Below are 13,020 nucleotides of genomic sequence, written 5' to 3'. Positions count from 1 at the left end.
ATTTATGGGATGGATATTAGACAAAAGGAAGTGTTCCTGGGATTGATTGGGAAAGTAGACTCTGGACAGTTTGAAAGGCGTTAAGGGCCATGCAGATATCCACAAGTTGACGACTATTTACTGTACTTCACTCAACTCTTGATATTAAATTCATATAAACTACAAATGGCTTGATCCGAGGGCGTCTTTGCTATTCCGGTTGATATGGTATGACTGGGTTGTAAGGATTGATATTTCCCTTGGTACCTTACATGAATATGGATCTAGCATAAAGAGCTCCATTTGTTACGTAGTGATAGAAAGCTTAAATTAGACGAATGATACAATACGGATTACCGGCACCTACTGTAACCAGACAAGAGTATCCGTACCACTACAGCGGTAGGAGTGGCTGTGACGCTGCCATCGGCCGAGACCGATGAGAGTGGCCGCTCACTGCGTACCGGGCCGTCGGCGACCTCGCGCCTCAGCCCTACAACCTGGAAAGTCCCCTAGTCGCCGACCAAGGGAAATAAACGGGCGAATCAAGGAAGTCACAGGTCCCCGAAGCGGGAACGGCACCGGGCTCCACAGTCGGGGCTGGGTTCTCGGGGGCGGATGCCGGCCTCGTGGCGTATTAGAGGAATGTTGGGCGAGAGCCTATCTTGGCACGGGGTATTTCCCTTCTGGTATCTTGGTCCGGGGGACGCGCTTACACGCTGCAGAGTTGAATGCCTAGCTTCGGTGGCTGAGAAATGCGGGCATGGGTCTGTGTTACGCATGTCAGATTTTGAGATGCTTCAGCTGGGGTTTTTTGCTCGCGTCTGGAAAATTTGATGGGTAATTTGGATATCGTTCGATAAAAGAAAGAGAGGTACTGAGAGGAGGCCGTTGAATAGCAATACATAGACTTGGTCACAGCTGTCAATGGGTGAAAATCAAGAGGTTTTGAACCAAATTCTACACAACACCCCGAGATCCGATATCAAATCTCCAAGATTGTGGATGTCACCTGGCTGCGAGCTAGCTGTCTGACTTACGCCGCCATTTCTGTTCCCAAATTTGACATAATTTTCGTTGCCCAGGCAGATCGATCGCCCTTTATATATCTTGCCTCCCCCCCGCTCTCTTTTTTTCTTCCCCCATGAGGGTTGATCAGTATTATCTTATGGACAACCTTGAGCCCACCATGGATCTTGAAGAGCGCCCCGTTGCAGAGAAGCATCTGCTTAACACGACAGTCAAGAATCTTACGTGGCGCGGTGTTACGGTTACGGTCAAGGATCGCGAGACGAAAGAGCCAAAGGCTATTGTCGACAATGTCGAGGGTGTCGTTGAAGCAGGTGAGTTGAGCTTGTGTGCACCCGTCACTGACAGCAATGGCTGACTTGGTTTACGAATTTAGGCGAGATCTGCGCCCTTATGGGCCCTTCAGGTTGTGGCAAGACGACGCTTCTCAACGTCCTAGCTCGTCGGCCGACAAACGCCAGCGATGTCGAGGCTGAAGTCCTCGTTAATGGGAGTCGCCTATCGCGAGCGGCGTTTAGAGAGGTGTCGTGCTTTGTTGAGCAGGAGGATGCTCTTATCGGATCCTTGACTGTGCGCGAGACGCTCGAGTTTTCCTCACGTCTTGCCAGCACCAGGTATGTTGACCCATGACTGATATCACGAGCATCTCTCTGACATGACCGATAGCTCCCTCCCTAAGCGTGAACGTCTCATGCGCATCGACAGCCTCCTGGAATCCTTCGGTCTCGTCGGCCAAGCCAACACCCTCATCGGCACACCCATCCGCAAGGGTATCTCTGGAGGGCAGAAGCGCCGCGTCGGTGTTGCTAGCCAGCTTATCACCAGCCCTAAGCTGCTTTTCCTCGATGAGCCCACGAGCGGCCTCGACTCGGCTGCCAGCTGCGAGGTCGTCCGGTACCTGCGCGCCGTCGCCAGGCGCAACAACCTCGTCGTCGTGTGTTCCATCCATCAACCATCCACGTCGACGTTTAATCTCTTTGACAAGTTGTTGCTTTTATCTGGAGGAAAGACGCATTACTTTGGCCCCGTGGCGGATGTTGCGACTTACTATGCAGAAGCTGGCGCTGCACTGCCGCAATATGTTAACCCGGCTGAGCATCTCCTCGAGCTGGTAAACATTGACTTTGCGCAGGATAGGGAAGAGGCGGCGCGTAAGCTGGACAAGCTTCAGGCAGCTTGGCAGTCATCTCGACAAGCAAGTGAGTTGAGCAACGCCATCGCAGCGGCTGAGTCGGCTGGAGGCAACCTTAGCATCGAGGCGGTTGAGAAAAGGCCTAGCATGCCGAGTCTGACGCTCACACTTCTTCATCGGAGCTTTGTCAAGAGCTACCGCGACGTGGTGGCCTATGGCATCCGGTTGGCCATGTATCTTGGTCTCGCCATCATGATGGGTACCGTGTGGGTGCGTCTCGACCCGGATCAGGAGTCTATCCAGCCTTTCATCAATGCCCTCTTCTTCGGATCCGCATTCATGAGCTTCATGGCCGTCGCATACGTCCCGGCATTCCTTGAGGACAGGCTGCAGTACGTTAAGGAGCACCACAACGGCCTGTACGGAGCGACGGAGCTGATCCTGTCCAACTTCTTCATCGGCATCCCGTACCTGTTCCTCATCTCGATACTTTTCTCCGTCATCTCTTACTGGCTGTCCAACTTTCAGCCCACGGCGACTGCCTTCTTCACGTGGGTAATGTGGCTGTTCCTTGATCTTCTGGCGGCTGAGTCGCTCGTCGTGTTCATGACGTCGCTGTTCCCTAGCTTCGTCATCTCACTGGCGCTCGTGGCCTTTGCAAACGGTCTGTGGATGTCTGTCGGTGGATTCATGGTGCCCCCTACCATTCTCAACGTGTTTTACAAGTATGTGTTCCACTACTGGGACTACCAGAAGTATGTCTTTGAGGGCATGATGGTCAATGAATTCTCGGAGCGCGTGTACAGCTGTGGTGATGGATGTCGCTGCATGTACGACTCGCCTTTGGCGGATCAGTGCAAGATTGATGGGCAGGCTGTGCTGGATCAGTATGGATATTCAACGGGACATATGGGACGGGATGTTGGTATTATGATTTCCATCATTGCTGGATATCGCTTGGCGGCTTGGCTTGTCCTGATGTTGAGGAGGTAATTAATGTGGAGGCATCTTGGAAAGAAAACTATGGCTGCCTATGAGAGTTAGAATGGTAATATCGAGTAATAAGTGCATATTGGTTAGTCTTGTTTGTGTTTTCCCTCGTTGTCATAGTGGCTGTAAGTCGACTTCTTTCAGTCTCGAGTTTAATATGCTGATTCTATAATTCAAAGAAAGATGCCTTATGTACAAGGAATGGTAATCGAGGCAAATCCATGAACGACAGACGACGAAATAAATAGTGTACATGCTCCACAGGAGCTGTTGTTGACCCAAGGCCAGTTCAGCCCCAAGGCCGGCGTCTAGCAGACACTTGGGAGAGAGTTGAGGTCCTTGGGGATAACACCGGCCCTTGCAGCATCTGTAAATCATTAGTATCAGAACCCTGTCAATAGTTAAAGCCACGCACCTCTGTAAGACCAACGGTAGTCATCACCGAGGTTGGTCTTCCAAGTCCAAAACACCCAACCAAGGGTATGCTGCTCATAAGCATGAACCTGAGCAGCAAACCACTTGCTGTAAAAGTCCTTCTGGCTCTGAGGCTTCCAGGCATCCGTCTGCTCAACATCATCAGGCACGGCAATGCTCCACTCGCCGACAATGGTTGGGCCGTCGGTGTTGCGGTCATCTTGACACGACTTTTGGATGTAGGCGCTCTGAGAGACTTCGACGCTCGTGTCCCACTTGAGGTAGCGGTGGTCGTCAAACGCCGTGAAGGACGTGTCGTCGAGGAACTCGGTGGGGTTGCCGCTACCCCAGAGGGAGCCCATCATCTGGATGTGGAGGCGGTCGTTGGTGGCGACCTTGAGGTTGTCTTCGACCTTGCGGATGGCCTAACTATATGAGCATTTGACTTTTAAAAGGGGGTCTTTTGCTACCTTGTAGGCATTGGGATAGTAAGTGTTTCGCAGAGAGTCAACCGCCTTGTCCCAGTTCAGGGGCTCATTCACGATCTCCAGCATGCCGACGTTGCGATACTCGTTCTTGGTATGGATGATGTCGGTGATCCACTCGAGCCACTCGACGGCACGGCCATAGTTGTAGTCGTTGTAGAATCCGACCGAGGGAGCGTATTGGCCGGTGAAGGGCTGGTTGGGCTCCTGGGCACCAGGGGCACCGTGAAGACTACTTGATGTTAGAAAAGTCGATCATCTTAGACATATTACCTACTCAAGGATGATGTAGAAGCCTCGGTCACTAGCCCAGCCGCAGAGCTGGGTCAAGTAGTCCAACCCTCCCTTGAAGATATTAGTGACTTTCTGGTTGGATTTCTGAGAGCCATACCTTGGGGAAATGCTCAGACGCATCCACAAGATCTTCCTTCAGCCAGTATCCCAGAGGAACTCGGATTGTGTTCAAGCCGTAGCTGGCCATCTCGTCAAGGTCCTCCTGGGTAATGAAGCGCTTCCAGTGCTCCTGGAAAGCCTTGTCTGCACTATCCTGGCCCTTGTTCATGACACAGTCGAACTCGGACTTCTCCCCCTCGCATCCAGTGTTGGCCCACTCTTGGCTATCGATCCAAGGTTCGTAGACGAAGAGAGAACCAAGGTTCACACCTCGGATCTTGTTGCTGCTGGGAAGCCATCTCTTGTTCGGGCCTTGTTGCAGAGGATAAGTGAATAGGGTGACGTCACGCTTGTTGATGCCGGAATGAGAGTTGTCGGTAGGGAGCCAGGCGTGGGCGGATGAAGCCAGAGCCGCGAGGGCAGTCAACAAGGAAGAAGTCAACATTTCGAATGAACAAAGTGACCAGCACTGTAAAGGCAGTCACAATAGTAGTAAGAGAGAGCAAAGAAAGAAAGATAGTTTAAAGTGAAAGTCAATGGCTAACTTGGAGATGAACGGAAGGACCGAAGTAGTTATAAGCCACCATCTTGGGTGGAAACGAAACTCATAACATGAAGGGACTGCTAGTTCATGCTCCCGAGAAGGATTCACATGCAGTACAACGTATGAAGGCAAAGGATGCAACCCTGACCTTGAAGCTGAGGATTCGCGGACCGATTGATCTGTCCAGGGAATCTTCAGCCCTGGAGCAGCGCAAAGATGCATCTCATCCCACAATCCTGGTTCTCATGTTTCAATCGACAGTGGGGCCGCCCTCAGGGGGCTCACTGAGCTGCAGGCAAACGTTTCATTGTATAGTTGCCTTAATTAAAGATGATGAAATGCCCTATATCATTGTGAGAGACGCATAAACTCAGGTGCTTCTGCGGAGAGATCTGTCGATGGAAAGGGGCTGAAGACGCTGATCGAGGATTGACTGATCACCAACCAGGTTGCATTGGGACGAAAAATTGTTTCCGCATCCTGGAATAAACCAAGGGCCTAGTGTTTTCATTGTTAGAGGTAAGTTGACTTCTAAGCGCTAGTATCGTCTGAACATTGTGAGAGCGTGGCCGCTTCAGGCAGGAGGATGGGAACGGATGATTCGGGCCACGGCTGAAACAATGGAGGAGCACAAGGGTCGGCCGCCAATTCTATTGATTGACGACAAGAGTTTCCAACTTGGGAGAGTGTTCCAAAAGGGTGTGCACGTGCCGGCAGAATTGTAGGCAGGTAATTGTGCTGATGACTTGTGCAGCTTAACATCATGACAAGGTTGTCCATCATGAATCATCATGGTTAGAAGGGTGCACGTGTTTAGTCACGTGTATGATCTCTCAGCCACAGGCCCACCTCAACAAAAAGAATACGAACGCCCCAGCCACAACTCCAGGATTCGCCCCACAAAACAAAGATAGCAGCCAAGCAGCCACATGCGCTGTCGTTTCCCCACCAACGAGTCCTAGCAACCGAGTCGGGTCAGAACTTGAAGAGCTGCCTCCAAGGACCTCGCTCTTAGTTTACGCCGTGACGTGTGCTTGGCTTTTTCAAGCTTCCTTTTCCTCGCACAAACTTACTCCCAAAATTGATTGCGATAATCGATAACCCCTTATCTTGGACGACGACTACGACTACACCACGCTCGACCAACATGTGTCCGCCAGGTTCTCTGGCCTAAGACACTCGTCACCGCTTTCCAACCTACGAAACGGCCCTACGATATCGTTGACGACAGCCACAACATTCCTATCTTGAGACCACATCCGCTTCTCCATATCGATCTTTGCTTGTCTACCATCGAGAGACACTATACCCGTCCTGACTGAAACACCCCGTTCCATCTCGTCGTCGCCATCATGGCGCCGGCAACAGATGAACTCTCTGCACCTGGTGCAGTGAGTTATGATTCGGAGACCATGGTTGTAGGGGATGGAACATGGGACTTTGACAAGAATACCTTTCTACTGCCAAATCTTCAGGGCCTCAATTACGAAACCATGCGATACAATGGTATTTCGTCCTACATCGCCCATATTGGAGACAAGACTAACAAGTCGTCATAGGCATGGGAAACAGATTTTCCACGGTTAAACAATACCACAGCCTCGTTCTAGCCCACGCCATCATGGCTGTGATAATATTCCTCTTCCTCATCCCCTTCTCCGTCATGACGGCAAGATTCTACGCCAACCGTCCCGGCTGGGCCGTCAAATACCATGCCCAGGTCAACATCTTTGCTGGATTGATGTTGATAGCCGTCTTCGTTCTTGGATATTTTGCCGTGGGACCCGAGAGAAGCCTGACAAACCCTCATCATGGAATCGGCGTCGCCATATTTACCCTCTTCCTCCTCCAACTTTTTGGAGGACGTCTAGTACTCAGGATCACCAAGTCCCGATCGCTCCGCATCATGCTCCACCAATGGTTCGGCCGGGTGATTGCCCTTTTGGGTATTGCCCAGGTCCCACTGGGTCTCACCCTGTACGGCTCGCCTCTATACTGTTTCATTCTCTACGCTGTCTGGATGTTCTTCCTCCTCATATTCTACTTTATCCTGAGTTGGAGGTCGGCGGATCGGCGAGAGTATTACATGAGTGGAGCGCGGTCGGAAGTGCCTCCCTCTGAGGATACACGCACACGAATCACCGAGTCTGAGTATTTCTCCGACTATAGGACTGATCATACTGGTCAAACTGGTCACACTAGCAAGGCTAAATGGCTGGGCCCTCTCGCCGCTGGAGTAGGACTTGCGGCTCTCGCCAGAGGACGCAACAAGAACAAGGACGGTGACGACCGTACCCGAATTCGCAGTCGATCTCCCTCCCTCGACCGAAGCCGTGGACCTGAAGTCCTCCCGTCCCGGACTGGCTCCGCTAGCTATCTTACTGGCATGACAGGGGAAAAGTACTCGGAGGCTCCAACCAGAAAGGCAGAGGGAGGCGGTGGATTCGCAAAGTTCTTGGCTATCTTAGGTCTCGGAAAACTATTTGCCAAAAAGGATCGAGCTCGAGACGAAGACTATTCCGAGTATACGGCTGTATCAACCGAAACACCACGGCGACATCGTTCAAGCCGGAGTGCTCCTACGATGACGGATTACACAAGGACTGAGTTTACGAGAACCGATCTTAGCAGGACCGACTTCACCAGCACAGTCACACCGGAACACAGGAGGGAGCCAGATATCACCAAAACGTCGCTTATCCCACCCTCTGGAAGCCGTCGCCCACCACCCGTCATGTCCCAGCTTAGGAGCGCGGCTGATGGAACTGAATCCATGATGAGCTCCCCCCCTCCGTCAGTAACGCCACGAGCAGCACGTCGCCCACCACCTTCTCGGCGTAGCTTCTTCGAAGAATCGGATTATTCATCTTATGTGAGCCCCTCTCGGCGGCCACAACCTGAGAAACCAAGTGGTGGATTTGCCAAGGGACTATTTGGTGGACTCGGTATGGGCTGGTTTGCCAAGAAGATGGCAGACAGGAGGAACGCAAAGGAAGAAGAGCGCCTGAGGGACGAGGAGGACTTGAGGTCCGGTACCTCCTTGTCTAGGTTTACTGGAGACGGGCATCCCTCTCCCACGAGGAGGGCATCTCGCCGTCCTGTTCAGAGACGACAGACGGGCTATCCTGCTGCAGAGACGGTGTTGTCAACCGAGATGTCCGAGTCGACCATTGAACCCCGGCCTCCTCGTGGCAATTATATCCCCCCTACGGAAATGAGCACGCTACCACCCGAAACTCTTCCAGCGGCAAGTGGTCAGGGAGCATCTCGGTCGAGACAAGACATCGAGCCTGCCTCCATGCCATCGATGCCACCGGATCCTCAGGGTATTCTTGCACCTGCACTGGTACCTACTGAGACTACTGGTTCAGGAATATCTCCAGGTTCTCGACCTCATCGATCTCGCCAGAGCAGACCAGGTGAACGAAGCACAATCAGATTGACAGGCGACGACGGAGAACCTCAAGAGCGTTACGCGTCACCGGCCAGTCTCAGTGTCAAGCTCAAGGTCCACGACGACAAGGAAAGGAACGTGACTCTTCGACGGCTCACAGAGGAAGAAGCGAAACGCGCTCGCGGCCGCAGAGACTCTGAGAGCAGCATCTCCGGACTGGAATCTCCTACTCATGGACGGCGACGATACAGACGAGACTCGAGTCAACGGCGGGCCGAGATGGGAGCGGAAGAGGCTCCTCTATCTCCCCCTAACCCGGCCTTTGCCAAGCAACGACGACCCAAGGACTCGGCCTACTACTCTGGACAGCCGGCGCAAGCTGGGCCATCTGGAATGACACCGTTTGGAGGCCAAACAGTCTCGAGTCTGGGAAGTATGGGAGGTCCGGAGAGCCACGGCACATGGAGTGGTCTATCTCCATCCCCTCCTATAGCATCTGGACCAACTGCACCTCCTGGGCCACCAACCGACGCTGGATCTGCGGCGGACAATAGACGTCGACGACGACAAGAAAGGAGACGAGCCAGCGGAGCTGGTGACATCCCTCCGACTACCAATGTTGACATGTATGACTAGAGATTGATGCTTTGCAGCTCAATCTCGAAAATCAGGGGACGACAAGTTTGAAAAGGTAATGCATCTTGGGGCAGGTTCCAAGCATTTGAACGGCGTTCTGGGTGGAATTTCAGGGATGGAATCATGCCACGTCGACTTTCATGTTTTGTGTTTGCAGATAGATATGAACGACCATACTCTGACGTCTCAAAGAGTGAGAGGGCAATTTGGCTTGAGAAGGACAGCTGTTGGTTGGGATTGTGTTTTTGTACTAGAGCAATACGTATTCATGTACAGACTGATGATAATGAAATCCTATTTTCTCTTCCCTACAATTAATTGATCATTGAGTGTGTTCCCTTTGGTGAATGATCATTTGCCAAGAGGCCATCGAGGTGCGCAGTAATAGACTGACATCATTGGGTCCCTGTTTGGAGCTCCCCTGGAGACCGAGGCTAGAGACTCCACTGAAACGATGCAAGAAGCTCCACCACAAAAGTCTCTCAGGGCATTTACTTGCATGTCCCTCACACTCGAGGCCACGTCCAACACCTTCTTCTCTCAACCTCCACTCCAACTTGCGCCGCGTGGGCAACCCAATGGCCCCTACGACGGTTTCCATTCGATTGCCATTGCGACCCTGATTCCCAAGAAAGAGACGCCCAAGATGCCCCCGAAGAGCCCCAAACCAAAGGCCAAGGCCAAGCAGCAACCCCAGTCCGAGCACCAAAAGATCGCCGAACAATGGGCCAAGGCTGAACGTGCCCGCGAAGCACAGCGCGCAGCCGCTGCCACCCAGGGCCTTCCTCCCGCCGACGAGAATGTCGAGGCTCTCGAGCGACGACGCGCAGCTCTCGATAAGAGACGATCCAAGACGTACGAGAAGCGTTGGCGATGGGCTGTAGCCTTTTGGGTCTGGGTGCTCGCCGTCCACGCCCTGGGCATCTGGCTCTTCACCAGTGGCTTCCTCCTTACCCGGATGGTGCTGGAGGAAAAGTCAAACTGCACGCTGCCTCCAATTGAAAACACCAAGGGCTACTTGAACGTCGACCGCGGCTGCTGGCACCCCAAGTCTTTTGATCGAGCTGTTGTCATCCTGGTCGACGCGCTTCGCTACGACTTTACGGTTCCCGAGGATCCGGAGCAGGCCCACCACTTCCACAATGCCTTCCCCTATCTCTACGAGACCGCATCCAAGTCGCCTCAGAATGCCTTCCTTCGCCCCTTCATCGCCGATCCTCCCACGACGACGCTGCAGAGGCTCAAGGGTCTCACCACCGGAACCCTGCCGACCTTCCTTGACGCGGGTAGCAACTTTGCGGGAACGGCCATCGAGGAGGATAACCTGTTGATGCAGCTGAGGGATGCCGGCAAGAAGATTGCTCATCTTGGCGATGATACGTGGTGGTCTCTCTTCCCTGGGTACTTTGAGCCCAACATCAGCAAGGCCTATGACAGCTTCAACGTCTGGGACCTTCACACTGTTGACAATGGTGTCATTGACAACATCTTCCCTTTGTTGGACTCGAAGCGCAAGGGTGATTGGGATCTGCTTATTGGACACTGCTTGGGTGTTGATCATGCCGGTCATCGATACGGACCTGATCATCCCGCCATGGGTGCCAAGCTTCGACAGATGGACGAGTTTGTCCGCAAGGTTGTTGAGACCCTGGACGACAAGACTCTCCTTGTCGTTATGGGAGATCACGGCATGGATAGCAAGGGCGATCACGGTGGTGAGAGTGATGACGAAGTTGAGGCTGCGCTGTGGATGTACTCGAAGAAGCCCTTCTTCGGTAGAACTTCACCCGAGTACGCCACACCTCCAGCCAACGCCAAGATCCGACCCGTGAACCAGATTGATCTCGTGCCGACTCTTGCTCTGCTTCTGGGAATCCCTATTCCTTACAACAACCTGGGAGGTCCCATCGAGGAGGCTTTTGCTGGTGTCAAGGGTAACGACTGGCGCAACCTTGCCGCCGTGTCGCGTGTCGCTTCGGCTGGTATTGAGAGATACCAAGAATCTTACCACAAGGCCCAGGGTATTTCGCAGAGCAACGAGGCTGGGTCGCCCGCCGCTCTCTGGTCTTCTGCTCTCGAAATCGTCAAGAATGACCACGACATCTATGCCGCCTTCTCCAAGTTCCAGGAGGGAACTCTGATGGTCTGCAAGGATCTCTGGGCTCGCTTCGATGTCCCTCGCATGATCATGGGCATTGTTGTCTTTGGCGTCGGTGTTGTTCTGCTTCTTATGTACTCGTCTCGAGATGAGGCGGACGATTATGTTGTCCTGAACGATGCTGAGCTTGATTACGCCGAGAAGAAGCTGGAGCTTCTGGCCTTCAAGGAGAACGAGGAGGACCAAGCCGAGGTCTTTCACAGGAACATTCTCAAGGGTCTCTGGGATCCCAAGATTCTATTTACTGTTTCTGTCCTCACCGGAGTTGGTTTATATCGTCAGCAGCCAAGGGATGGTCTTGCTGCTCTGGTGGCAGTGTTGTTCATGGCTGGCGTCGGTTCATCTCTCCACGAAGTGGGCAAGACTACCCTGAACGTTCTTCCGACGTCCTTCTGGGGCTGGATGGCTGTTGTTTTTACCGTCAGCCAGTCGATTGGATTCGCGTCCAACTCTTACACCATCTGGGAAGATTCCATCCTTCTCTTCTTCATCACCACGTTCGGTGTGGCCAGCGCTGTTGCTGGACTCCGAATCGAGTCTCGTCGCGACAAGACCCTGGCGGTCTACCACTCAGTCGCTTTCATTGTTCTTGGTCGTCTTGCGTCATACTCCAAGCTCTGCCGCGAGGAGCAGATGCCGTACTGTACCTCGACCTACTATGCCTCGTCAACTTCGTCCACTTCTGCGACGTGGCAGCTCATCATTCCTTTTGTTGTCTTTATTGCCCTCCCGGCTATCATCAAGTCGTTCCTCGTCTCAAGCAGATCCTACGAAGGTCTCGCGCCCACCTGGATTGGCTATGTCCTTCGCGGAGGTCTTTTCCTTGCTGCTGCCCACTGGGTTCTCGACGCAGCAGACAACGGAGGCTGGCTTGAAGGAAGACTCCCCGAGGGAACCCCCAAGACGATTGGAGTCTATGTGGCTCAGACGGTGCTCGCTCTGGCCTTTGTTGCTGGAAGCACCGCTTTTGTCTGGGCGCCTCCTTGCGTGTCTATCCTGTCGTCAGCCGGAGCTAACGGCCGGCCTCTTGTGAGCATTCTTGGATATGGCAATGCTATTGGCGCCCGCTATCTTTTGCTCCCTCTCAACTTTCTCTTGGGCTGCTTCCTTCTTACCAAGCCCATGGGTGGCGGAGCCCTCGCTCTCATGTTCTGGCAGATCCTCACGCTGGCCGAGTTGCTGGACCTCAACGAGCTCAAGACGAACCCGATCGGACCCGTCATGCTCGCCGTTCTTGGAAACTTTTACTTCTTCAAGACGGGTCACCAGGCGGTTCTATCTAGCATCCAGTGGGACAGTGCTTTTATTCCGCTCTTTTCTGTTCGTTACCCCTGGACACCCATTGTCCTGGCTCTCAACACCTTTGGCGCCCAAATCCTGGCTGTGGCGTCGGTACCTCTTCTCGCTCTTTGGAAGGTCGGCCCTAAGCAGAGGGGAGTGCTGGAGACGGCCACTCGCGGACTGGGTGTGTTTATCGCTTATTTTGCCGTCGAAGCCCTTGCTACTATGAGCTGGGCCGGCTGGTTGCGCCGCCACCTGATGCTCTACCGCGTGTTCAACCCTCGATTCATCTTCGCGGGCGTGACGCTCCTGGTGCTTGATCTGGTGGCTATTCTGGTCACTTTGACAGGTCTGCGCAGCAACACGCTTGCCCTGAGTGAGGTGTTTGGATGGGCCGAGTAGATGTTTTTTTTACTCTGTACAATAACTAATGGCGTACATCTTGTCGCTTCTCGACGACAGTGTATCTTGTGTGATACTATGTGAAAAAGGAAAATTGATGGATGGATGCTGGATAATAGAAGGGGTGACAAAGGGGCGTTCTGTCTACCTTGGGTCATGCCAGTGTTGGACTGGTCAATTGTA

General features: G+C 53.1%; 4 protein-coding genes across 4 annotated transcripts; 3 read left to right on the top strand and 1 right to left on the bottom strand.

Annotated features, from left to right (window-relative positions):
- Window positions 1-1,123: 1,123 nt before the first annotated feature.
- On the top strand, window positions 1,124-3,133 carry NCS57_01025400 (ABC transporter domain-containing protein; the record flags this gene model as incomplete). Its single annotated transcript, XM_053060004.1, has 3 exons — window positions 1,124-1,322; window positions 1,385-1,622; window positions 1,675-3,133. The coding sequence occupies 3 exons, from the start codon at window positions 1,124-1,126 to the stop codon at window positions 3,131-3,133; spliced, it is 1,896 nt and encodes a 631-aa protein (XP_052910398.1).
- A 305-nt stretch (window positions 3,134-3,438) lies between these two features.
- Window positions 3,439-4,867, bottom strand: NCS57_01025300 (Glucan endo-1,6-beta-glucosidase B; the record flags this gene model as incomplete). Its single annotated transcript, XM_053060003.1, has 5 exons — window positions 3,439-3,497; window positions 3,546-3,969; window positions 4,015-4,261; window positions 4,307-4,374; window positions 4,421-4,867. 5 exons carry the CDS (start codon window positions 4,865-4,867, stop codon window positions 3,439-3,441), a joined length of 1,245 nt encoding a protein of 414 aa, XP_052910397.1.
- A 1,451-nt stretch (window positions 4,868-6,318) lies between these two features.
- On the top strand, window positions 6,319-8,996 carry NCS57_01025200 (Cytochrome b561 domain-containing protein; the record flags this gene model as incomplete). The annotated part of the gene is made up of 2 exons (XM_053060002.1): window positions 6,319-6,472; window positions 6,526-8,996. 2 exons carry the CDS (start codon window positions 6,319-6,321, stop codon window positions 8,994-8,996), a joined length of 2,625 nt encoding a protein of 874 aa, XP_052910396.1.
- Window positions 8,997-9,450: 454 nt separating this feature from the next.
- NCS57_01025100 (GPI ethanolamine phosphate transferase 3) lies at window positions 9,451-12,837 on the top strand (the record flags this gene model as incomplete). Its single annotated transcript, XM_053060001.1, has 1 exon — window positions 9,451-12,837. One exon carries the CDS (start codon window positions 9,451-9,453, stop codon window positions 12,835-12,837), a length of 3,387 nt encoding a protein of 1,128 aa, XP_052910395.1.
- Window positions 12,838-13,020: the final 183 nt, after the last annotated feature.

The sequence above is a fragment of the Fusarium keratoplasticum genome, chromosome 8 (genome assembly GCF_025433545.1).
Source record: "Fusarium keratoplasticum isolate Fu6.1 chromosome 8, whole genome shotgun sequence".
Taxonomy (NCBI): Eukaryota; Fungi; Ascomycota; class Sordariomycetes; order Hypocreales; family Nectriaceae; genus Fusarium; species Fusarium keratoplasticum.
This window is presented reverse-complemented; position numbering and strand designations above follow the sequence as displayed.